Genomic DNA, 24,468 nt, shown 5'->3' with positions numbered 1-24,468 from the left:
TACCGAGTGGCATGGTCCACCAAGACCAGGATAAACCTGTTGCCTAGGGCTGTCTTGGGATCCAGGGGCCCCACGATGTCAATGCCCACCCGCTCAAAAGGGGTGCTCACCACGGGAAAGGGTTGGAGGGGGGCCACGCGCTTCCCTCCACTCTTGCCACTGGCCTGACAAGTCTGGCAAGATTTACAAAAGGCAGAGACGTGTGTCTTCATCTGGGGCCAGTAGAAATGGGTGACAAGCCTGTGATAGGTCTTGTCTTGCCCCAGATGTCCTGCGAGAGGCACGTCATGAGCCTGACCCAGTAGGAAGTTCCTGAAGCGCTCCGGTACCACCAGCACTCGGGCTGCACCGGGCTCAGCGAACTTAGGCTCACTATAAAGTAAGTCATCTTCCCAATAGATCAAATGCTCCTTGGACCCCAGGCCGGCGGCCTGGTCTGCAGCCTGCTGCCGCACACCAATGAGAGAAGGGCACTCCTTCTGAGCCTGGCAGAATTCCTCCCTGGAGGGACCACCCTCTTGCTGCCACTGGGACAGCTCAGGCAATTCCCCTAGTTCGGCCACCTGCTCCCCTGTAGGTTCCAGGGCATCCCCTTCCGGGTCTGCCTCCTCCTGGACCGTGGGAACAGTGGGGGCCGGTTTCCCGCGCCCTCTACCCCTTCCTCTCTTGGCAGGTCCCTGGGCCATTGTTCCAGGCTCCAGCTCTGTTAGACCGCCCTCTCTGGATGTCATTGCACGGGTGGACACACAGATCCATGCAGGCAAACCCAACATCTCCAAGTGAGTCCTGTGCTCCACCTCTTTCCATGGGGAGCTCTCCAGGTCATTACCTAATAGACAATCTACAGGCAAGGCATCACTTACAACAATCTCCAGAATACCGGAGACTCCTCCCCATTCGAATGGAACTTTCGCCAACTTGCAGTAGCGCACTGAACTGTCAGCTGCCACCACAGGCCGGAGTACCTGGGGAACAATTTGCTCTTCAGACACCCACCGACACCTAACAGATGTCACGCTGGCCCCGGTGTCTCTCAGAGCCTCCACCACCTGTCCATTGATGGTCACCTTCTGCCCGTATTTCTTAGTATTTTGGGGCAGCAAGGTTTCCTGGACCATCTCTTGGTCTCTTAGAGAGACAAGGGTCATCAATGCTAACCCCTCCTCCCCACTAGAAATCAAATCCCCTCCCAAAGCTACACTGGCCAACGCCGGAGCTGGAGCTGGAGCACCAGTGGGTGCTGATTTCTTCTTTGGACAGCTTGGAGCAATGTGCCCCACCTCCCTGCATGAATAGCAAGTAAGGGTCTTTTTGTCCTGCGGGCCCTTATGGGGCCAGGACTTCTTAGGCTTGGGGGGTTGAGACACCTTCTCCTGGGAACTACTTTGGGGCCCTTTAGAAGACTCCTTTTGATTACCCGTGTCCCCCCCACTCTTCTGCTGGGGACCCTGTCCACCTTTGGCTGGGGTACTTACCACCCCCTTGTGGACCCTGGTGCTCGTCCACCGGTCCGCCTCTTTAGCAAGCTCACTGGGATCAGTTAACTTACTATCCAAAAGATGCTGGCGCAGCTCTGGGACACACAAACTACTTAAGTGCTCCCTACTAATCAAGTGACACAACCCCACATAATCAGTAACTTTGCTGCCCTTCATCCAACCTTCCAGTGCACGCGTGTACATACTCACACACTCCACCCAAGTACTTGAATCAAGCTTCTTGAAGTTCCTAAACTTCTGGCGGTACTGTTCAGCAGTGAGCCCATACCTGAGGCACAAAGCCTCCTTCATGGCGGAGTAGGCTAAAGCATTCTTTGCGTCTAAGGGTGCCAAGACATCCCTCCCTGAGGCCTCAAAATGCTTCCACAATCCTGCTCCCCAATTCTTTTCAGGCACCTCATTCATCTTCAAGGCAAGTTCATACGCTCTGAACCACGCATAAATATCCTCACCCCTCTGATAATTCTGTACCAGATCCTTTGGTATGTATACCTTACCCGCCTGTACTGGTTGTGCGCTGCCACCATTAGAACTGGACCCCCTCTCTTTATATTTGAAATCCAATTCCTTCATGCTCCTCTCATGAGCCAATTGGAGCTTCTTCTCCTCCAAAGCGAGAGCATGCCTTCTCTCCTGCGCCGCTCTCTCCTGCGCCTCTTTCTCAACTTCTAGGCGCAGTCTCTTCTCGTCGGCTTCCGCTTTGAGCTTCAAAAGCTCAATCTCATGGGCCCTAGCTCTCTGATTCTCCTCCACCTCCTCTGGAGAAAGAATCCTACTGGAGTGGGTGCTGCCGGCCCTAGACGCTGGCTTCGCCACTGGCAAATCACTAGGCAGAAAAACAATCTCCTGTGCGCCAACCTCTCCAGTAATAGCTTCTGGGCCACCATGTTTGGCCTCCCTCCAGGCCCTCAGAGCTGTCCGTAGCTCTTCCTTATTTGCGCCGGCCCCTTACTGGGCATTCAAGCTGTCTGCAGACTTTTCTCAGTTGCTCCTTGTTATAGGTGAGCAACTCGTTGATGTCAAATTCCACTTCCACTTCTACATTCATGCTTTGCGCGTTCTGAGACATGGTACCTCCTACCCTTTTTCAACTAAAAAGGTTTCACCAAAAAGAAAAAATCTTGCGCAACCTGTTCTGCTAAACTAGACTAGTGATGTACAAGAAATCACTGCAGGTCAAGTGCAATTATTAGTTCAAAATCCGCACCGCGAGCCACCAATGTTAGAACCGGGAGTCTCTGGTTGGCAAAGGTAAGTACCTTGGCCCAAGTAGGGACCCCTAGTTCCGGTCAGGGCGACGGAATAACCCTCTGAGATAACCCCTGCTCACCCTCTAGGTAGCATGGCGCGAGCAGTCTAGGCTAAACAGAGGCAATGTGGATAACATTGGCACTTAACACAACAGTAATTCCCAATCCACCACAAACTGAGACCACACAGGTAAGTATATATAAAATATAACTTTATCTAGTTTCAGCATGTAAATGAAGCAGTTGCATGATAATCACTTCTTTAGAAAACATAGCATTTTATCTTAAAGGTTGCACTTAATTTCTAGGATGGTACTTGTAAATAGGCAGTTCTGGTCATTCAAAACAATGGTCTCAGGTTCCAAACAAAAATAGTCTCTAGTCTCTTTAAATCAGGCCTAAAAATATGCCCCTGATTTCTATTCCCACCGCTCTCAAGACGAGCAGTAAACACAAGGCCCACGTGTACTTATAGCTATGGGCTTCAAGCGCTGTCCATCCACTCCCTCGCGAGGCCCAGGGACTCTTTCTCGTCCCCGGGGCAGCCTCGCGTCTTCCTGGGATTCAGGCGCACCAGCCGTGCAGTTTGCACGCGTCCCCGCCCTGGCCGGTCCCCTTTCCTCTCCCGCCCGCTCTCGACAATCCAACGAGCGGTGGGGGAGGCGGTGAGGCTCACCTGGTGGGGGGACGGCTGGCCAGGGGTGCGGGACGCTTCCAAGTCCCTCGGCGGGGTCAGATCTCTTCCCCGGTCCCGGCGGTGATTACTCGGCAGCTGCAGCGGTCCCGATGACGGGGACCAATCCTGTCGCGGCGTTTGGTCGAGCCTCCAGCAGCACCCGGGAGTCAGCCAATGGCAGTGCGGCTCCCGGGAGAGGCCTTCAATGACGCTCGGCTCCTCCACCAATCACAGCTCGGCAATGACGATGACGCTGCGCCGCACGGGCCAATCCCGTCGCGGCGTTAGTGAGGAGGCTCGGCTCCCTCCACCAATGGGGTCGCGGCGGCTTCGTTCTTCGCCGCGGCAGCTCCTGGACCTCGGAGCAGATTGCGGGGGGTTTTCCTGGCCCCGGGCCGCGGTGGTGATTTGGCGGCAAAGGGTTTTCAAGGGCGCTGGTCTCGACTAGACCCCCCTCTCGACCTTGCCACCACCTGGGAGCGGATTTCACGAGGGGAGGCTCCACAAGCCTCTGACCCTCACGTTTAATGTGCCGATGAGCACACCGATCCCTTCCTCACGCTCCGCAGTCCAGCACCACGCGTCTCGGGTCCCAACAGCACGATTTTCCAGCCGTTTTCTGGGATAGCTTTAGGAACCTTTAGTCCTGGGTTCCCAACAGGAGGCCAGCTCTTCTCAGGCCCTTGGAGATTCAGTTGTAGACACCGCACACAGCAGAGTCTTGGCAGTTTCAAGTAGGCAGGGTCACAGCACACAGCAAAGCCCCTTTCTTCTCCTTAGCTTCCAGTCAGACAACAGAACAGGTCAGCCCTTAGAGCACACAGCAAGGCAATCTTCCTTTGGTTCTCTAGCCGTCCTCCTTCCAGCCGAGGTTCCTTCTTGGTTGCAGAATTTCAGAATCTAATCTTCTGTAGTCAGGGGTCCTTTCCTTATACCCCTCAATGTCTTTGAAGTTCTTTGAAGTCTTTGTGCATGGAGGCCCTTGGTCCAGTCTAAACCAGTTCTGGGGGTTGCGGAGCACTGACTTGTCTCTGGTTTTCTTCTTCCTGTCAGCTTCAGGGCCAGGGGTGTCAGTTGACCACCAGGAGAGAGCTAACGTGGGGGAGGTAGGCAGGCACAGCTCAGCCCTTATCAGGCATTCCTTCCTCCCTCCTCCCAGGCAGGCAGATGTGCCCTTTCATCCCCGGGATGGCTCCGACCCTCTCCTCTGGGGCTCTGCAGCCCCCCCCTGTCACATCCAGACCAGGCAGGCATTCCACAAACCCAGGCACACAGAAAGGTTTAGACAAGAGAACAGCCACTTTCTAAAAGTGCTATCCTCCAACACAGGATTTAAAAACACCCTTCACTAAAAGATGTGTCATTAAATTCTGAGTCCAGGGATATCTTTCACTTATGTCCCATCTTGTTCCTAGGGGAAGATAGGCTGGCATCACATGGGCCCAGCCTCCTCCATGTTACTCTATGGAGCAAGATAGCCTTACAGCAGTGAGCACACAAAATGGCTGCAGCCCACTACCAGACCATATTACCTGCACTAGCACATGCTCTACCTTATCCATACACTGCACCCTGCCCAGGGGGGTACCTTGAGCCTTTTATAGGGGTGTCTGATGTGCACAGACAGGGAAGGATTAGGCCTAGCCAGTGGGGACACTGGCCAGGCTGACATGGCAGTCACTGACTGCACACAGGCTCTGCGCTGGCAGGCCTGAGTCACCATTTTAAAGCTACTCATGTGGGTGGCGCAATCTGCGCTGCAGGCCCACTAGTAGCATTTGTCATCACCAGCCCTGGCACACACAGTGCCCTTTAATAGGGACTTCGTGGTGATACAAATATGCCAATCAGGTATATTCAAACAATATCACAATTTACAGAGGGAGCACTTACACTCTGACACTGATCAGCAGTGGCAGAGTGTCCAAAGCATCTAAATCAGCAAAAACGAAATCCAGCACAGCATCAAAACACATGAGTCAGAGGCAAAAAGATGGGGGAAGAATCACGCCAAAAGGTGTCAGGTCTAACAGGCGCCATGGCGCAAGGGAGCCTACGTTGGTGCTAGGCGGCAGTCAGTGTGCCGGCGCAGGCGGCAGGAAAGCATCATATCTTAGTAAATATGCAGCAGCGGCCACAGCAGGTAGGGTGACCAACCGTCCGTAAATTTCACAGACCGTCCGTCATTTTAGTATGATGTGCACAAGGCGTCTGTAATTTGGGGATCTCAAATTACGGACACCTTACAGACATCATACTAAATTCGAAATGGGAAATCTGAGTGAGGAATGCAGTTTCCCATGCGAGAGGACCCGTGAGTTTAAAAGTTTTCACTCGGGGCCTCTCGCAGTTATCTTTTAAACTGAAGAGGCTGCCTGCAGAGGCCCCTCCCGGACCTCCCTAGCGCATACTGTGGCGTGAGCCAATTGCGCCAGATCCCGTCAGAGAACCTTTTTCGAAAGTCTCTAAAGACATGGATTTTTAAACTCACAGACTCAGCCTGTTTAGCCCTAGTCTAACCCCAATCCCTAGAGATATCAGATACTGTCTTACCGGTGCCCCACGAGCTCCCTGGCCAAACACCTTCTAGGCACGGGTGGTCAGCGCCAAGATGCTCCGTGGAGTGTAAGTCGCGCTTTACAAAAATAAAATTACATTACATTACATTGGCATTCTGAGACTGCAGCTGATTAGCACTTATAGAATGACAATGGGCCCAATGGTAGTGACAGCATGTGGTGTGCCTTCTCCTGCATGGGACTGTGTATGGCAAGGCATTCTACTTTTGTCTTGGCGCCATGCTGGAGAAAATAAAAATAAAATAACTAACAGCGTTTTCCCTGTACATTTAAAAGACAGATTTCAACATACAAATAAAAAAATACTATTTATTAATCTGTATTGTTACTAGCACAAATCTTGATTGCAGAAAGGGCCCGATGTCGCTTTTCAAAGTTGCGCACATACTGAAAAATGTGAAGTGCATGATTGGCTCAACCTTATATAAACTTATTTTGACTTGTATTTATTTTGGTTGTTTATTTACTGATATATTATTGTGCCACCTCCTCCGATATGTCTGTAAAACTTATGTTTTGTCCCAAATTTTTGTCCTGAATTTTGACCCTTTGTCCTGAATTTTTACACTGACCGTCCTGAATTTGCACCTGTGCCAGTTGGTAACCCTAACTGCAGGAAAGAGCAGTGGGACCTGCTGGTGGGGGAGGGGATTTCGAGAGACGACCACAAGGGAAAATTAAATAAAGCATTAATCTTCCCTTATGGTCTTTTCTCAAAATCCCCCCCCCCCCCTCCCCCAGCCGGCCCGTCGCTTTTCCCTGCAGCGGCGCATTCCCGCTCTCTCCCTGTCACGCAGCGCAGCGGACGGTGTCTTGCGTTGCGTGACAATTCATTCTACAGACCTTCTTGCCTTTGCGCAGGCCTAGCCCTAGCGACCAATTCATGTGTAGAATGTGCCCTACCAATACAATAAATAGCGAGCCGCGGTCGCTGGAGGGCGCTCTCGATCCTCACATTTGTTTACTGTGCTTTATAAGCGTATTTACTTCACAGTGGACAATATGACGTACCTTCTCTTTCCAAACTAAACTTCGCTGCTAAAACCCAATTGGCGCGTCCCTCACACGTCACGGCTTTAAACTCTCGCTTGCAGGTGCTTCCCCCACACATCCACTCCCCTATGAGCACTATATTTTCTTTCGCTTTGGCACTGTGTTCCTTCACACACTTAATTACATTTGGCACATATGTGGTCATCGCTCTGCGCGCTCTGCAGAGAGGCCAAGGATTGGATGTGCTTGTAGTCTGTCCACTTTTAAGACGCACCGACAGGCACTGTGAGAAACTCCACTGCCTTCACCCTCAGCTCCAGAGCTCAGTCGGACTCCATTACAACACCCACTCACCTCCCGAACTCACCCCGACGCCTGGAGGTGATTCTGGTTGCAGCGTGTCCAACACGCAACAGTCATATGTGGTGAAAAAACAACTAGAGAAACATATCTGGAAAAAACAAAGACTCATAATGAAGGCCAGAGGAAGTAAAACGGGAAACAGAAAAATAGACTGCTTTGTTGACATGGATTGTGCTTACAAGGGTGCTTAAGGCTTAAGGGTGCTTACAGCCACTGTAAAGCAAAACAGACAGTGATTTTGCCTGTAAAGTTAAGTATATGAATAGAAGGTCCCAGATGGACCCGTTTCAAAGTCTGTTTTTCATTCGTGAGGGTCCGAGACCCGTCAAGACCCGGCCCACTTAAAGCCCTGCTTTTTAAACAGCCGCTGCTAAACTCTGGAATTCTCTTTCAGTCAACCTAAAATAGCAACCCTCTTTGCCATCGTTTGAAACAATTAAAAACCTGGTTTTACAATTAATAATTTCACTTTCTTTATCAGTATGAATTTTCTGTTTGCTACTTTGCCCTTTATAAGTACCTCTATGCAGAGGTCGAATGGGGCAGGATCAGAGGGGCAGTACGTGGCCATACATGTTTGAATTTTGAAAAACCATTCCCCCAGTTGTTGTTAAAAGACAACAGTCCCAGGACAGTTAATTCCGATAGTTTAACTGCTTCAGCTGAAGTGTCATTCAGTGAGTGTTCTGTGCTGTGAAACCGAAGCCGGGCAGACAGATAAACAAGCCTTCCTGCCAGGGTGCCTGCTTGCCTGAAAGAAATGCAAATGTGCACAAAGAGTTAATTCTGCACATGTTAAGTGTCATGTCTACGCTGCATGCACTCTGCAGCACAATCACACGCAGGACACAGGTGGGTGCAATCACAGTTCTTTATTATTATTCTCGATGCAGCTGGTTACACGCGTCCATCCCTGTCCTCGTCCTAGTCCAATCTGTCCTCTTCCTGTCCCCTGACCGGATGTGGTGTCCGGTGACCTGGTCACCTCCCTCATGACCCACAGGATCCTATTGTCCTCGGTCCCTACTTGTCAGGTCACTACATCTCCCCCTTTGTTGCAAACAAATGTTCATGATGCTATTCTCCTGCTCATTGTCGTGGTGAGAAAAGAAAAGAGAGATGGAGAGAGATAGAGAGTTTTTCTACGTAGTCTCTTTGTCCCCTTGCATCCCTTCCCTGGTCGTCGTTTCCTGCCATCATCGTTGCTTCTGCCTTTCAGTTGTCCTCCGTCTGCTCTCCGTTTGCCAGCCTCTCTTCCTCTTTGTCGTTGCTCTCTCCTCTTAGCCTTGTTTCTGTTCTTCAGTTGTCCTCCGTCTGCTCCCTTTCTGTCAGCCTCTCTTCGTGTTGATCGTTGTTCTCCGCCCTCCGTTTTGCTTCTTGCTCCTCTCTTTCTACGGCCGCCCTTTGTTGTGTTTGTTCCCTCAATCATTCTTTTTTGTTCTCTTCCTCTTTCTCTGGTCCCTACGTCTTCTCTTCGCTTGCTCTCAGCATGTCTTTTGTCTTTTTCATATGTCATCGTTATAAGGCCCATTGTTTGAGCGGTGCTGTTGCTCATCAGGCATGGTCCAGGGACATCGCCTTTTAGAACATGAATGTCCTCCTTGTTTATTTTGTCCTTGTACCACAGTTCCTCTGTGAACTTTCCCAAGTTGGTTACCTGTTTCTTTGCCCCCCAGGTAAAAACTTTTACCTTGGATGCTCTCAGTGTCGGCTTTACTTCCATTTTCTCGTACTCTGATACACACATGACGTTGCATGTTGCACCACTGTCTAGTACAAAGTCTGCTTCATGCGCTCCTACTCTTATCTTTGCATAGTCTGTCTTTCCTCGGGTGCTTCTGTCTGCTGGCTCTGTGTGCACCTCTGACATGTGGTATAATCTTTCCACTTTCTCTTCTTCCTCTTCTTCGCTTGACCCTTGTGACAAACTTCTCCTTTTGTTGTCGACATACCTGACATATCTTGTTGTCGACTCCTGTTGTCTTCCTGTTCTTTCCTTGTCGCCTCTGAATTGTGCACCATGGCACATACTGGCGTAATGATTTCTTCCACGACATCTTCTGCACATCTGGCCAAACGCTGGGCATGTGCCTCTGTGAGGAAATCCCATTCCGCACTTGTAGCATGTTCCTTCAGGTTGTCTCCTTTCCTTTTGTTCCCTCCAGTCATTCTTCCATCGGCCTGTGCGATCTCTGTTTGTCGTAAAGTGTGCATTTTCGATTTCAACGCTCTTCCCTCTTTCCATTTCCTTGGCATGTTCCGTTGCTCTCGCCTCTGCTCTCGCTAGTGACAGGATGTTCTCCAATGAGGTCGGTTCCTTGAGTATTCTCGCCCTGAATCCTGTGTCGCGACAGCCTTCTATGATCCTCAGCCTTATTGCTTGCTCGTTATCGAATTTGTCGAACTCACAATGTGTCACCAATTTTCTCAGCCTTGTCGCGAAGTCATCTAGTGTTTCGCCGGCTCGTTGACACGCAACGGTAAATGTATATCGTTCGAAGTCAATGTTTCGTTGTGGGTCGAATTTAGCTGTTAGGCATTTCTTTAGCTGTTCATATGTTTTTGTTTCTTCGGTAGGCAGTGTCACCAGAAGTTCTTCGACGTCATCCCCTGCTAAGTTCAGCAGTAGCCCTCGTTTCTTTCCGTCTGCTACATCTGTATCTTCTACATATCTTTCAAACCGTCTGATCCATTTCTCCCACCTTATTCCTGTTTGTGGCCCCGATAAGTTGAACGGTAGTGGGCTCCTATATTGTGCGCTGGGCTTTGGATCTGCCATTCTTGCCTTCTTCCCTTTATCTGCTCTTTCTTCTTTTGTTCACCTTTTTCCTTTTCTTCTTTTGATCACCTTTTTCTTTATCCTTTTCTTCTTTTGTTCACCTTTTGCCTTTTCTTCTTCTTTTGTTTTACTTTATTTTGACCTTTTCTACTTTCTTTTCTCTTGTGTCTCTTTTATTTCCTTTTTTCTTCTTCTTCCTCTGTTATTCTTTTTTCTTTATCCTTTTCTTCTTTTGTTCATCTTTTTCCTTTTCTTCTTCTTTTGTTTTACTTTATTTGGACCTTTTCTACTTTCTTTTCTCTTGTGTCTCTTTTATTTCCTTTTTTCTTCTTCTTCCTCTGTTATTCTGCTTTGATTTAGCCTTTTCTAGGCTTTCCTTGTCCTTTTCTTGTCTTTTTCTTCTTCTTTCCTTCTTTGCCTGGCTCTGAAATGGCCGCTCTGTTGATTTCTATGGCCCTTCTTTCTATTGTCCTTTTCTTTAAAATGGCCGCTCTCTTCTCGCGAGATTTCGCGATCGAAATCTCGCTCGCCTGACTCAGAAATGGCCGCTTCCCCGATCTCGCCTCTGATTGGCCCAGCCACCTGATCCCAAAATGGCCGCCGAGACTCTCGCGAGAGCTCGTGCCTCAATTTCGAGATCGCGCCCGTTCCTTCGCGCTTACCGCAGTTTGCCGGTTACTCCTCAGAGGCGGTCGGGTGGGCTCCGATGTCGCTTTTTTTTTTCTTTCTTCTTCCTGCACATCCAGGGTGGGCACCTGGTTCTTCCTGATAGCGTCGCCTTTCCTCGTCGAGATGCACGTCGGCTCGTCTCTCACCCTTCGTCGCCAGTTGTCATGTCTACGCTGCATGCACTCTGCAGCACATTCACACGCAGGACACAGGTGGGTGCAATCACAGTTCTTTATTATTATTCTCGATGCAGCTGGTTACACGCGTCCATCCCTGTCCTCGTCCTAGTCCAATCTTTCCTCTTCCTGTCCCCTGACCGGATGTGGTGTCTGGTGACCTGGTCACCTCCCTCATGACCCACAGGGTCCTAGTGTCCTCGGTCCCTACTTGTCAGGTCACTACATTAAGGATGCTTGGGAGCCCATACCGGCTTTAATTGATCAAATCACTTGAAGCTTTGTGATGACAAAGATCTATTCTTTTTGAGTGCAAAGAGTTAACAACTGAGCTGTGAAGTGGGTTCTTTTAATTGTAATTATATAACGCTTACTACCCCTGATGAGATGTTGAAGGGAGGGGTATGTAAAAAAAATGGCACTACACACAGTGTGGGTATTGCTAAAATCAATATTTAGGAAACACCATTTTATCTTAAACCTTTTTGCGCATTTTGTAGCAGCCTATCTTATACTGTGTGTAATGCAAGTATAAAATATGACTTACATATTCACAGTGTTTTCTGTCACAGGCTGTGACTTCATAGCACTAAAAATACACAGGTCACTATTCTCTACTCCACCAACCAATATTTAATTCTGTGTCTCTCTGGTTACACACAGACCTCTACAGGGCATTAACTAATAGAGGTTTCATATTATACTATAAACATTTTCCACTGAGTAGCAACGTTTTTAAAATGTATTTTTCATTTAAGCAGCACTTTATTTTATATGTAGCTAGCTACCTGGCAGTGAAAGACCAAAGATTGTTTTTTTAACCACACCTTTGACCTTGCCTAAACGCCCACTGCCCCAGCTCCAATTGCGTGCAGCATCGCAGTTTCCATACTTTTTTTAAATGCACTTCTGCCGCTGCCTATATACCATAACTTCTGGCAGAGACTACATTGAGGGAATGTTCTCCCCCTTGTATTGTGAAGGGAACAGGAAGGCTAGAGATAGAGAGGGTGAGAGGCGACTGTTGAGAGAGAGGCCAGAGGGATGAAAGAGTAGGAAGAGAGACTGCTGGAAAGAGACTTGAGAGATGGAAAGAGTAATGACTGTCAGTGGCATAAGGGGTGAGAGAGTCGGAAGAGACTGTCATTGAGAGATGTAAGGAGTAGAGTGATGACTTTTAGCGTCCTCCCAGCCCAGACATGAGGGATCGGATACTAAAAAAAGACTGTAAGAGACATACATGATAAATGGAGCGCCATGAGTATTTTGGAGAGGCATGAGGGCTGAGACAGTGGGAAGAGACTACCAGACAGAGACATGAGGGTCGAGAAGATAGGAAGAGACTTCCAGAGAGTGGTGTTAAGAGACAGTCAGAGAGTCATAATGGATTCAGAGAGTGTCAAGCGACTGCCAGAGAGACAAGCAAGACGGAGAGAGTGAGTAGAGACTGCCAGAGATAGAGTGAGAAGAGACAAGTCAGTGAGTTCTGAGCATCAGAGAAAAACAGAGGTGAGGGACAGGGAGCTTGAGACCTAAAATGGAGAATGGGAGGGACTTGAAAGAAAAGAGTCATTGAGGGAGTGAGACAGTTTCAGAAAAGAAGTTGGTGAAAACAAAGATACACTGAACATACAGCTGTCTGTCCGTCTGTCTCTAGGTTGTACCCTGTTGGAATAACAGTGCAGCGCTACCCCACCAAGGATGTGACTCTCCACAACTACCGCGTCCCCGCTGGGGTGAGTACCTACTGCCTCCCTACCATGCCATTTGTATGTGAGTGCAAGTCCTAGCATGGCCCTACCAGATGTGTAGTATTTATTCCCTGCCATGCTCTTTTACGCGAGTACTTCTTCTGCCATGTCCATGCTGTATTAGTACTTGTTTCCTCCATCCCATGCCCTTTTCATGTGAGTACCTGTCCTATCATGGCCATACGGGATGAGTAGTACTACTCCCTCTCTACCATGCTCTTTCACATGAGTACCTGTCCTACCATGTCCGTATGGGATGATTACCTGTTCCCTCCATGCTATGTCTTTACTAGAGAGTATAACTGATTCCTACTTTGTCCATACTGGTAGGAGTACTTCATACCTATTGGGTCAGATGGGGTAAGTGTTCACTCCCTTCTTACCCTGTCCTTTTCGTGTGAGCGCTTGAGTCCTAACATATCCATACCACTGTGAGTACTGGGTCCTTGCAAAGGTGAGTACTTTATGCTTACTACATCCCTGTGGTGAGGATCTGATTCTTGTCCCATCTCTTCTAGTACCAGAACCTCGTTCCTTCCCTGTCAATACTGATGCAAGTCTCACCTTATCGTGCTACTGAAAATGGAGCTTTGTAGTTCCCACTAGAAACAGCGCGTTCGAAGCAGAGGCTAGTTCCAAGTCCTCAGAACTCATTGAAATGTACATGTGCCATCTTTTTACAGGTGTGAGGGAGGGAGGAATGTTTCAACAGATTGTTTTCCAAAGCTTTTGGACCTGTAGGAACAGTTAAATTAACTTTCAATCTAAAGCTCCCAAAAATTACACATTTCCACTGTGAACCATGACAAAGTTTCCCAGTTGGATTGCTAAGGCCTGACTATAACTGCAGTGGGTGTGATGTTGAGAGCAGAGGAGGACACAACGCCTTGCGATGATTGAGAGATGAGCACTACAAAGGGTAGGACCAACCACTGAGAAGGAGGGGCTCCCTGATTTTAATATAGATAGAGACCAACGGGGGAAGTACGTGAATTTAATCAAAAACAGGAGGTTCTCTACCTGTACAACTCAATATGTGCAAAAAGTCACGGATCACCAGAACATTACCAGTGCATGTCTCAGGCTAATAGTGACACCACAACCGAAAAATAGGAGTTATCAAAAAGCCTTTTATTATAATTTAATACTGTGATGCATAACGTTTTTTTATATACATATCCTTTCAACAATAATATTCGATCATAACACATCCCACAACACATTCACTCAGACCTCAGGCATACCTTCTCGTAATCTCACATGCTCACATGCCTAACAATATCAGACATTCAACCAAATACATTCAATATATACATGGATAGAAACCCCCCACTGGATCTAAAGTTACATGTGAGGCCTTACAGAAAATGCAAATGTGCCTCAAGGAAAAGATACATGTCAGGACATAAGAATCAATTTAACAATTAAACAATAAACACAAATACATTTTCATGAACTAGTAAACATTCTTAAAGAACAAATAGGGTGGTTTTCCTATCAAAGCTATTCCACATATTCGGGGCGTGGCTTGGCAGCCGATGGAGGTAGACGTGTGAGCGCTGAGCTCCGCCGTGGCCTCCTCCATTAATCCTGGCGCTGGTGATCCTGATGGCCTTGGAGCCCCGAGTTTGCCCGCATCTCCTCCTGTGTGCCTGAGGGCCTGGCCGGAGACAGTGGAGACGGATCCCTGACTGCGCGGAACCCGCGCCGCGCCCGGTGTTCAGTGGGCGGCGCCGGCCATCTTGCGGCCTTGACGCTCGGCCGCATCCCCGGCCTCGAGTGATCCGGGGGCCGGCCCGCAGCGGTTCCTGACCGGCCGCCGGCCACCACGGGACCCGGAGCCCTAGATTTTTGAGCCCGCCGCGGCGGCGGGGCTCGGACTACTTCACTGCGGAGCATTGGCGGGGGCACAGCGGGGGCACCTGCAGGTGAGCGGACCTGATACCGCCCCGGCCCGGGGGGGGCTGCTGCTGGCCGGACAGGGAGCGTGTGGCTGTGCTTGGACTTGGGCCTCTCTCAGCGCGGCCTACCGGGGTCGCGGCTGCCCGGCGCTGCCCCTTGCCGGCCTGACCTTGGGTGTTCCCATTGTGTGCCAACTGTGGAGCGCGGGCTTGGGGTGCAGACCAGCCCTGCGCGACCCAGGATTGGGCTGGGACCGGACCCTGTGCAACCGGCCTGAGTGGGGGTGGTCCCGCGCTGATCCCTGGCCTTCTGCTGTCGAGGGGCTCTGCTGCCGCCGGGGAGCCTGGTGACCTGGCTCTGAAGACCCCCCGGGGGACCTGTTTCTAGGCGCCCGGGCGCGCCTTTTCCTGCCCCTGCATCACTGGCACCCTGGAGACCCGCCCCTGTCGCCAATCTGGGCTGGTGGCCTTGTACATTGCTTGCAGACTTAGAGGAGCGGTGCACTCAGAGGGGCTCCTTGTGCTCGGTGGACTGTGAGGCGACGAGCGGGGCCCGGGAGCCATCGAGAGCTGCTGGTTTCGGGGGCCGGCAAACCCAGGGGACGTGCCGCGCGGCGAGCGACCCCGAGGATTGCGGCCTGGTGAGTTGGACGCAGGAGTAGACGCCGACCCTGTTGCTGCGAGGGCGAGACGCGACCACCCCCATGGGGAAGCGCCCCCTAAAGCCCCCGCCGGACGCTGCTGGGGGGCCGGTGGATGATCGGGGCCCCACTCTGGATCCCATCCCGGCGGCGGGCCTACCGCAAAGCCAACTGGAGCAGATCCTGAAGGCCATCGCTGACACCAGGGAGGCCCTGCATCATGACATCGGGCAGGTGTCCACGAGCCTGGGCCTCTTGCGTGCAGACCACGGCAAGTTGGCGGATCGGGTCAAGGAGACCGAGACCCGGATCGCTGAGCTGGAACCTTCGTCGAAAGCGGCGGACGCCTTGCTGGGGGAGCTGCAGCAGAGGGTGCACATTCTGGAGCAGCGGGCGGAGGATGCAGAAGGGCGCAACCGCCGCAACAACGTTCGTGTGGTGGGCCTACCAGAGAAAATTGAAGGGGCCGACATGTTGGGCTATCTGGAGGCCTGGCTGCGAGATGTGGTTGTTCCGGAAGGGCTCTCGCCGTTCTACACTCTAGAGCGTGCTCACCGCGTGCCGGCTCGTCCCCCAGCCGAGGGCCGGCCTCCCCGCCCGGTGGTGGCGCGGTTGCTGCATTACAGAGACCGGGACCTCATTCTGCAGAGGGCGCGAGCTCTGGGACCCTATCGAGTGGACAATGCCCAGGTATCCATATATCCGGATTACTCCTTGGAAGTCCAGAGGCAGCGGTCGACTTTTCTGGCGGTCAAGAAGGCGCTTCGGGAGGAGGGCATCCGCTACTCTCTCCTGTTCCCAGCCCGCCTACGGATCATGCTAGATGGCAAGTCTTCCTTCTACGACACTCCCGACGACATTTGGAACTGGCTGGAGCTCTACAAGACCGGCGCGGATGCTCTTCATGCGACCGGGGAGCAGCGGCGGGCGCCACCACGACCCAGGCGGGGCAGGAGACGCAAGAAACGACCACCAAAAGTTCGGACACCCACGGTCTCACAAACTGAGCTGGAGCGCAGGGAAGCCCTCCAGGCGGTCTCTGACATCTCCCAAACATTGGACTCCGCGACGGCTATGGGGTCGGGATCTCGAGGTGGCACCGACGGGGGGTCCTCGGAGGAGTCGGTGATTGGAGACCCCGCGCCACCCCATGTCACGCCTGGAACTGCAGATGGTTTGCTGGACGAATGAGGCTGATGCTCCCCCGGCAGTGGTATCGTGTAGCCTGATGTGTTCCTGACCGGGGTTTGGGGCTGTGGCGGCATTGGCCTGTTGGGCCTGGAACTGGAGTTGGGCGGCCAACCTCTGAGGTGATGGTCGCCTTCCTTATGGAGGGGATGCGGGACACTTGGGGCATGAGGGGGAGGCCTACCTGGCTTGATAGAGTGAGCTGCTTGCGGTCTGCTGAGAAAGGTGACAAGCCATCCCCTCTTCTCCCACACCTACTGTGGGACTCTGGTAGTTGCCAGAGACTGTTACTGTTGGGACTTGCTCATTTGGATGGGTTTCTGCTGTTGGGGACCTATTCTGGGGAGGGGTGGGACATGGGGTTGTTGGGGAATGTCGGGGTTTATTTCTTGGGGAGTGGCCAGTGTGCGTGCGATTGTTGCTTTCTTTGGGGTTGTGTTTGTCGTAGGAAATGGGGACCCTCCTTGAACTGAAATGTGTGACCTGGAACGTGAGGGGCCTGAATTCCATGCTGAAACGCCACAGGGTTCATGCCCATCTTGTCCGCAGGGGGGTTCAGGTTGCCTTCCTGCAGGAAACCCACATTGATCTGACTGAGGGGCGGGCTCTGCAGCGCAGATGGCGGGGGCATATGTTTTACACCACCTACTCGGCCTTTGCGCGGGGGGCTTTGATATGGGTCCGGGCGGGGGTTCCTTTCCAGCCTCTGGTGTCGATAGTAGACCCCGAGGGGAGGTTTGTTGCTGTACAGGGCCGCCTAGATGGGAGGGACGTGACGCTCTGCAGCGTCTACGCCCCTAACGTAGACCAGCCTGCCTTCTTTGCGCGACTGTCTGGGAAGCTGGCGACTGTCCTGGCTGGTACGGTCCTGCTTGGGGGGGATTTTAACTCAGTGCTGGACGTGGAACTGGATCGCTCTCACCCGCCCCTAGCGCAGGCAGCGTCTCACAAGTTGGCGCAGAGTAGGAGAGCGTGGCGGGGTAGCTGGGGCCTAGTCGATGCGTGGAGGACCCACCACCCAACGGAAAGGGATTTCTCCTTTTACTCCCCCCCACACGATCTGCATGTTCGTCTAGACAGCATTCTGTGTTCACTGGACATCCAGAGCCTGGTCCGCCACAGTGAGTACTTGACTAGGACGGTGTCTGACCACAACCCTTGCCTGGTGACGATACAGTGGATGAGGCGACGCCAAGCCATCCCGACGTGGCGGTTGAATCCGCTGACGCTGGAGGACCCAGCATTTAAGGCCAGTGTACGTAGCGGGGTGGAGGGATACTTTGACACCAATGTGGGCACGGCCTCCAGCCGGGCACTGGAATGGGACGCCTTTAAGGCGGTAGTCCGGGGCGTCTGTATTTCGGCTACTGCGGGGGTCCGTAAAACCCTGCTGCAGGATGTAGAGCGCAATGAGGACCGTTTGCGCGCTGAGGAGAGGCGCAGCCACGCGGACCCTGAAGCTCATGGAGCGGTCTCCGAGGCTCGAGAGGTAGTGGCGGCGGCGCTGGAAAAACTGCGCTGCTTTGATTATAAGGAGTTCCTGGTCCGGGCTCACGCCGAACGCGACAAAGTGGGTTCGCTACTGGCATGGTTGGCCAGCCCTGGAACCCGAGGCTCCCCTATAGTGGCGCTCGCCACTCCGGAGGGGCGCATGGTCTACACGCAATTGGACATTAACGACCAATTCCATCGGTATTACGAACATCTTTATAGGAATAGGATGCCGGACCCCCCGGCGGAGCTGGAGGAGTTCCTGGTGGCGGCGCAGCTGCCCAGGCTCGATCCGGAGCACGCGAAACAGTTGGGCGGCGATATCTCCGAGGGAGAAATCAGGGTGGCCATCAAACACATGGCCCGCCGCAAGACTCCGGGTACGGATGGGCTCCCGATCGAATTTTATGTGGCCTATGCGGATGTGCTGGTTCCGCGACTGCAGGAGGTTTATCGAGAGGCCTGGAACTCGGGGTGCTTGCCGGCGTCTACACGCGAAGCCTTAGTGATACCCTTACTGAAGCGAGAAGGTGATGCGAGCTGCCGTTCGGCGTACCGCCCGCTCTCCATGCTCACCACGGATTACAAGATCCTGAGCCGGATCCTCGCGACACGGCTCCTCACCCACATGCGCTCCTTGGTGCATAGCGACCAGGCGGGCTTTATTCCTCAACGCACCACTGCCACTTGTGTGCGCCGGTTGCTACGGATCATGGGAGGGGAGGCCGCTGACTTTCCGAGTGCCGCGGTCCTCTCGATTGACATCGAGAAAGCATTTGATAGCGTCGAGTGGCCGTACCTGCTCCGTGTCCTAGAGGCCTTTGGACTGGGCGAACGCTTTGTGAAGTGGACTGCCTTGCTTTATGCCGCAGCTATGGCCCGTGTCAAAACGGGGTCCACCATTTCAGCCTCTTACGCGGTGGGTAGGGGGACCCGACAGGGGTGCTCTCTATCCCCCTTGTTATTTGCGCTGGCCATAGAGCCACTGGCTGCGCACGCCCGGCTGGGCCGAGCGTATGCAGGGCTCCCGCTGAGAACCGACACCCACTACATCTCTCTCTATGCGGACGACTGTCTGTTGTTTCTAGCGGACACGGACGACTCCCTGCGCGGGGCCGAACGGCTCCTGGCGGATTTTGGTCATCTTTCAGGGCTGAGAGTCAACTGGGGGAAGTCTTGCCTCTTCCCGCTGACTCCGGGGGCCGGTGACGCCCAACCGGAGGGTGCCTTGCGATGGGAACACCATTGCCTCCCCTATCTGGGCACTTTCATCTACCACTCCCCTGCGGTCCTCCTGGACGGTAACGTCAACAGGGCAATTCGGAATCTACAGGGTTGCATGGGTTTCTGGCGGACGCTGCCGCTCTCAGTCGCGGGACGAGTCGCGTTGCTGAAGATGGTGGCACTTCCCCGACTGTTGTACCTGTTTCGCACCCTGCCGGTCTGGATTCCCGCATCTGTTTTCACCAGACTCCGCTCCCTAACGACGGGGTTCATCTGGGGTTCGGGTAGACGACGGGTTGCGCTGACCACGTTGATGCGCCCCAGAGCGGACGGGGGCCTTGCTGCCCCGGATTTTGAGTGGTACTACCTGGCGGCTCAACTGCAGTGGCTCACCCAGGCGGTGGCTTTGGAGTTCCGCGGCCCGGACGATGTGTCGGGCAAATTGTTCCCGAGACACTTCCTCTCCTTTATAGTCTTGGGCCAGAAACTGGACCTGACTCAGCTCACTTTGGAGGAACGGACGATTCGCAGCTGTTGGCTTCGGGCTCACAAGCGCTCCGGTGCCGTTCGCCCTTACGCCCCGGAAATTCCGCTCGGGATGTGCACAGCCTTTCCGCATGGCGGGGACTAGTCAGCACTGGCGATTTGGGAGGAGCTTGGCCTGCTGATGGTCGGCGATCTTTACAAGGATGGCTTGCTGATTCCGTTTCAGGAGCTGCGAGACTCTTACGATCTACCGAGGGGTGGGTATTTGCTACACGCTGCATTAGTGGCTGGTATTCGCCGCTACTGGAAGTGTGGGCTCACTGAGCCGCAGACATCGGAGTGCTGTCAGTATGTGGTGACGGCCGCTGGCACCTACAAGGCTGTCACGTGCCTTTATCGACGGCTGTCGGCTGCTGCCCTGCGACCCCTGGATGGGCTGCGAGCCAAGTGGGAGGGGGACATGGGGCGGTCTATTCCTGACACGGCGTGGCCACAGCTACTGCGCAGGGCATGGAAGGGCACGAGGAACGCCAGGTTCCAATTGGTCCAGTTTTTTACCCTGCACCGGGCGTACCTAACGCCGACGAAGATCTCGCAATACTTCGAGGGTGCTTCCTCGCTTTGTCCCCAATGTGGGACTGCGGATGCGGACTTCGCCCACATGTTTTGGACTTGCATCAAGCTGACGGGTTACTGGGAGGCGGTAATGTCCTGCCTGAATGCTGTCACGGACCGGCAGATCGCTCCTGACATGGGTACATGCCTCTTACTGTGGTTCCCTCACACCCCTCGCACTCGAGTTACCAGCAAATTCTGCGACCTGGGTTTGATATTAGCTAAACGTGAAATCTCCATGCACTGGAAATCTACTCAAGGCCCCAGCTACACGCGGTGGAAGACCACTCTGGAGCGCTGGGCGAAAGCGGAGAGCACATTGCGGCTGCGACAGGCTAGGAGCCTAGATAATGACAAGGCGCTGGAGGTGGCCAGGGCGTGGGAGGCCTTGGTGGTAGCGCTCCAACAGCCGGATGGAGACCAGAGTGAGGATGAGGGAGGGACTCCAGGGTGAGGGCACTGGGACCGGGCTTTCTCACACATACCAAGGCGCACACACTACTTACTATTACTGATGGCAACCATGGGGGTCTTGACACTCCGTTGAATGACACCACTTACCCTTTACTGAGGTCCCTGTCCAGGACGGGCGGGGATAACAAGTTGATGACTGGAAAGGAAGAAAGCGGCACACTGGCTACGGGGGGGGAATGTAGGGTGGGGTGGGCATGTTGGGGACGGTTCTATAAAAAAGGTGTCTTGCTTGAGCTGAGCTGATTTACCGCATCGTTTACTGATGCCTGAGCTGCTTTTATGCTGTATTGTATCCTCAGCACTTGATTGCCAATAAAAAATATTTTTACAAAAAAAAAAAGCTATTCCACATATTCAATCCAGCACCGACACGCGTTTCGGTGTTAGAACCCCGATGTGGGTCTCATCTTCCTCAGGGCAGGGTATGACACAATGTTCCTGAGGTGATTGAGTGTTAAGTGGTACATGGAGTAGGCCACAATGTCTTAGGATTGAGAGTGGATCAGTACATGTTGTGGGACATGGTTTTCTTGAGATTAGTGAAAACTGAGGCGAACCAGGGGTGGAACACACTGAAGTACACAATGTTCTTGAGAAGATTAAGAATTGAGTAATGTATGCACAAGGGCGCAATGTTCCTGAAAACAGTTTGTGCTACTTACTGTAGGATATAATGTTCTTGAGATGATTGAGACTTGAGTGGTTCACAGTGCAGGACACCATGTTGTTGGGATTGAGACTGGAGCAGTACATGGTGTTCGACGTGATGTTCTTGAACTTGAGAGTAGAGCAGTAGATGGTGCAGAATGCACTGTTTTGAGATTGAGAGGAGAGCAGTACATAGTGTGGGACATGATGTTCTTGAGATTAGTGAGATCTGAACTGTACCAGGGGTGGGGCACACTATGTTCCTGAGAAGATTAAGAATTGAGTAGTAAATGTACTAGGACACAATGTTCCTGAAAACAGTTTGTGCTACATGGTGGACGACATGATGTTCTTGAGATGATTTGAGACGTGAGTGGTACACAGCACAGGACACAGTGTTCTCAGCATGGATAGTGGAGCAGTACAAGATATACATAGAGTAGGACAATATTTTTGAGATGATTGAGGTTGAGTGAAACACAATGTAGGACACAATGCTCTTGAGATTAAGAGTGGATCAGCTCTAGGTGTGGGGCACTATGATTTTGAGATTGAGAGTGGATCCATAGACGTGTAGGGCACAACGTTCTTCAGATCGCGAGTCGTGCTGAACACTGTTTTCGAGATGTTGACATTTGAGCGGAACAATTTGTAGGACACAATGGTTTTGAGAATAAAAGTGGAGAGGTATATGGTATAGGACATAATGTTCTTGATTTTGAGAGTTGAGCAGTACACAATGAGAGACACAATGTTACTGAAATGACTGAGTTGAGCAGTACAAGGGATAGGACACAGCGTAGTATAATGTATACTTTTGATGAATGAGGGTTGAGCAGTACACGATGTAGGACACAATGTTCCTGAGATGAGTGAGAGAAAAACAGTGTAAGGCATAGAAGGCAATGCAGTGCATAGCATGCTTGAAGTCATTGAGAGTGGAGCTGTGCCCGCTGTAGGACTCACTGTTCTTGATGTGATTGACCGTTCACCAGCACTCCGCATAGGACACCATGTTTTTAAAATATTTTCTTCACTGTCACTTCCCTTTCCTCTAGACGCTGGTGCAGGTTGGGCTGTATGCCATGGGCAGAAGCTCAGAGGTTTTCACAAAACCTGGGCGCTACGACCCTGAGAGATGGCTGAATAAAGAGGACAACGGCTTCAAGGCGCTGGCTTTTGGGTTTGGCTCGCGGCAGTGCATCGGGCGTCGGATTGCAGAAATGGAGATGATGCTGTTCCTTGTCCATGTAAGTTGTAGGAGGGATGAAGGGTCCCTCACTGATGTTGTGGTATCTGTGATCACCCCATGGTGGGGCATGAATGGGAACGTCAGACATGGGTGGTGCTTGCTGTGGATGTGTCTTTTAGTGGTGTGCTTTTCCCACCATGTTTTTACATGTTTCCTCATCTTGTTTCCTGCTTCTTTCCAGGTTCTGAGAAACTTTCAAATTGATACAGTTTCCAAAGAAGATGTGAAGACAGTGTTCAGATTCATCCTCATGCCAGAAAAACCTCCACTGCTCACCTTCCGGCCCATCAGCTAGGGCAACAAACAGCCAACCAGTCGTCGTCTAAACATGATCTTTTGCTTGCATCCCATTGTAGAACTCCAAGTGTTCTGCACCAGCTGTCCTCAAGACATCACCGGCCGGCTGCCAGCCCAACTACATACTCTATCATCTCAACAGTGTGTCCTCCTGATAGCCCAAGACCCCTCCTGGACATTCTACAACTCTATCACCTGCTTAACATGTTCCACAGCTCCAGGAAGGGCGAGGGTCAACAGCAGACTCCAGTGGCCGCACCTCTTGGCTGCGTTCCCGCTATTAGTATTGTTGAAGATGCAATTTGGTGTGCACAAACTACTCCTGCACCCGCTGTTGAGGAGTGCAAACTGCCAAGCAGATATATGGGAATTGTGAACAAATAGAGTGGTGCACTACCCCAATCGACTATTTTAGTAACAACGCATAGTATGTTTTCTTTTTTGAGAAATGTTCTTTATTAGGTTATCCGAAAATATAGGTGCAATGAGCCTCAGGCAACGCATTCCGTTCAAAAAGTTTGAACTTGGTCAGGGCGTGTATTTGTATCAAAAGATTGTCGTGGCAATCCGAAGTGGAGATGGATCATGTCCGAGTAGCGGGGAGGTCATGTGCGATTAGCGACTTCAAGCGAAGCAGGAGCCTTCTTGATAAGGGCCCATTCGTAGTGTCAGTACTCATGTGCATCCAGTGCTTCTTCCTCGTACCGCCTTTGGATAGATGTGGACACATCCAAAGGCGGTACGAGGAAGAATGGGCCCTTATCAAGGAGGCTCCTGCTTTGCTTGAAGTCGCTAATCGCACATGACCTCCCTGCTACTCGGACATGATCCATCTCCACTTCGGATTGCCCTGACGAAGTTCAACCTTTTTGAACGAAACGCGTTGGCTGAGGCTCATTGCACCTATATTTTTGGATTACCTAATAAAGAACATTTCTCAAAAAAGAAAACACCCTCCGCGTTGTTACTGAAACAGTCGACTGGGGTAGTGCACCACTCCACATGTTCCACAGCTCCGTCACTCCCCTGCCCATTTCCAATCATTGCATTCCTCAGATTCGCCCATCACTTCCTATCCATTACCCCTGGCATATCTGCTGAGCTGATCACCCACACTATTGCCTGTTCTTCAGGTCTGTCCATCATACCTTGCCTGTCGCATGCCACCAGCATCTGTGCACAGCTGCTTCTCAATGTCGGTCCATCACCCCTACGCATCGCCTCAAGACATCGTCTAAACTCAGCCTGGTCTCCAAGGCTGCCCATCACTGGCACATATTCTGCATGTTTTGTGAACCTATCAGTGGAATGGAGCACCAGGGGTGGTTGATACTTGGATGCCAGGATGCTCGGATTACTGTAGAAGCTCTCACATCCCTTCTCATTATCTGTGTCTTTCTGTCTTCACTGCGTCTGTCCCTGGAGGGTCAGGTGGTCTCACTCCCAGGAATCCACCACCATCTTCCTCCCAGACTCTCATATAATGTATGTGTTGTTGTTCTGTTTTTGAGATTAA

General features: G+C 51.8%; 1 protein-coding gene across 1 annotated transcript in view; it reads left to right on the top strand.

The window, feature by feature from the left end:
- The window catches only part of LOC144826961 (cytochrome P450 11B, mitochondrial-like), a 125,390-nt gene extending 102,404 nt beyond the window's left edge, over positions 1 to 22,986 (top strand). Inside the window, exons 8-10 of the mRNA XM_078685424.1 lie at positions 12,642 to 12,720; positions 22,462 to 22,653; positions 22,837 to 22,986. Of these exons, the coding sequence (XP_078541550.1) occupies positions 12,642 to 12,720; positions 22,462 to 22,653; positions 22,837 to 22,950 (385 nt within the window). The 3' untranslated portion in view covers positions 22,951 to 22,986. The remainder of the gene's footprint in view (positions 1 to 12,641; positions 12,721 to 22,461; positions 22,654 to 22,836) is intronic.
- Positions 22,987 to 24,468: the final 1,482 nt, after the last annotated feature.

Source organism: Lissotriton helveticus, chromosome 4_1, assembly GCF_964261635.1.
Source record: "Lissotriton helveticus chromosome 4_1, aLisHel1.1, whole genome shotgun sequence".
Classification (NCBI taxonomy): Eukaryota; Metazoa; Chordata; class Amphibia; order Caudata; family Salamandridae; genus Lissotriton; species Lissotriton helveticus.
The sequence above is the reverse complement of the archived record's forward strand: the minus strand, read 5'-3'. Positions and strand labels throughout refer to the sequence as shown.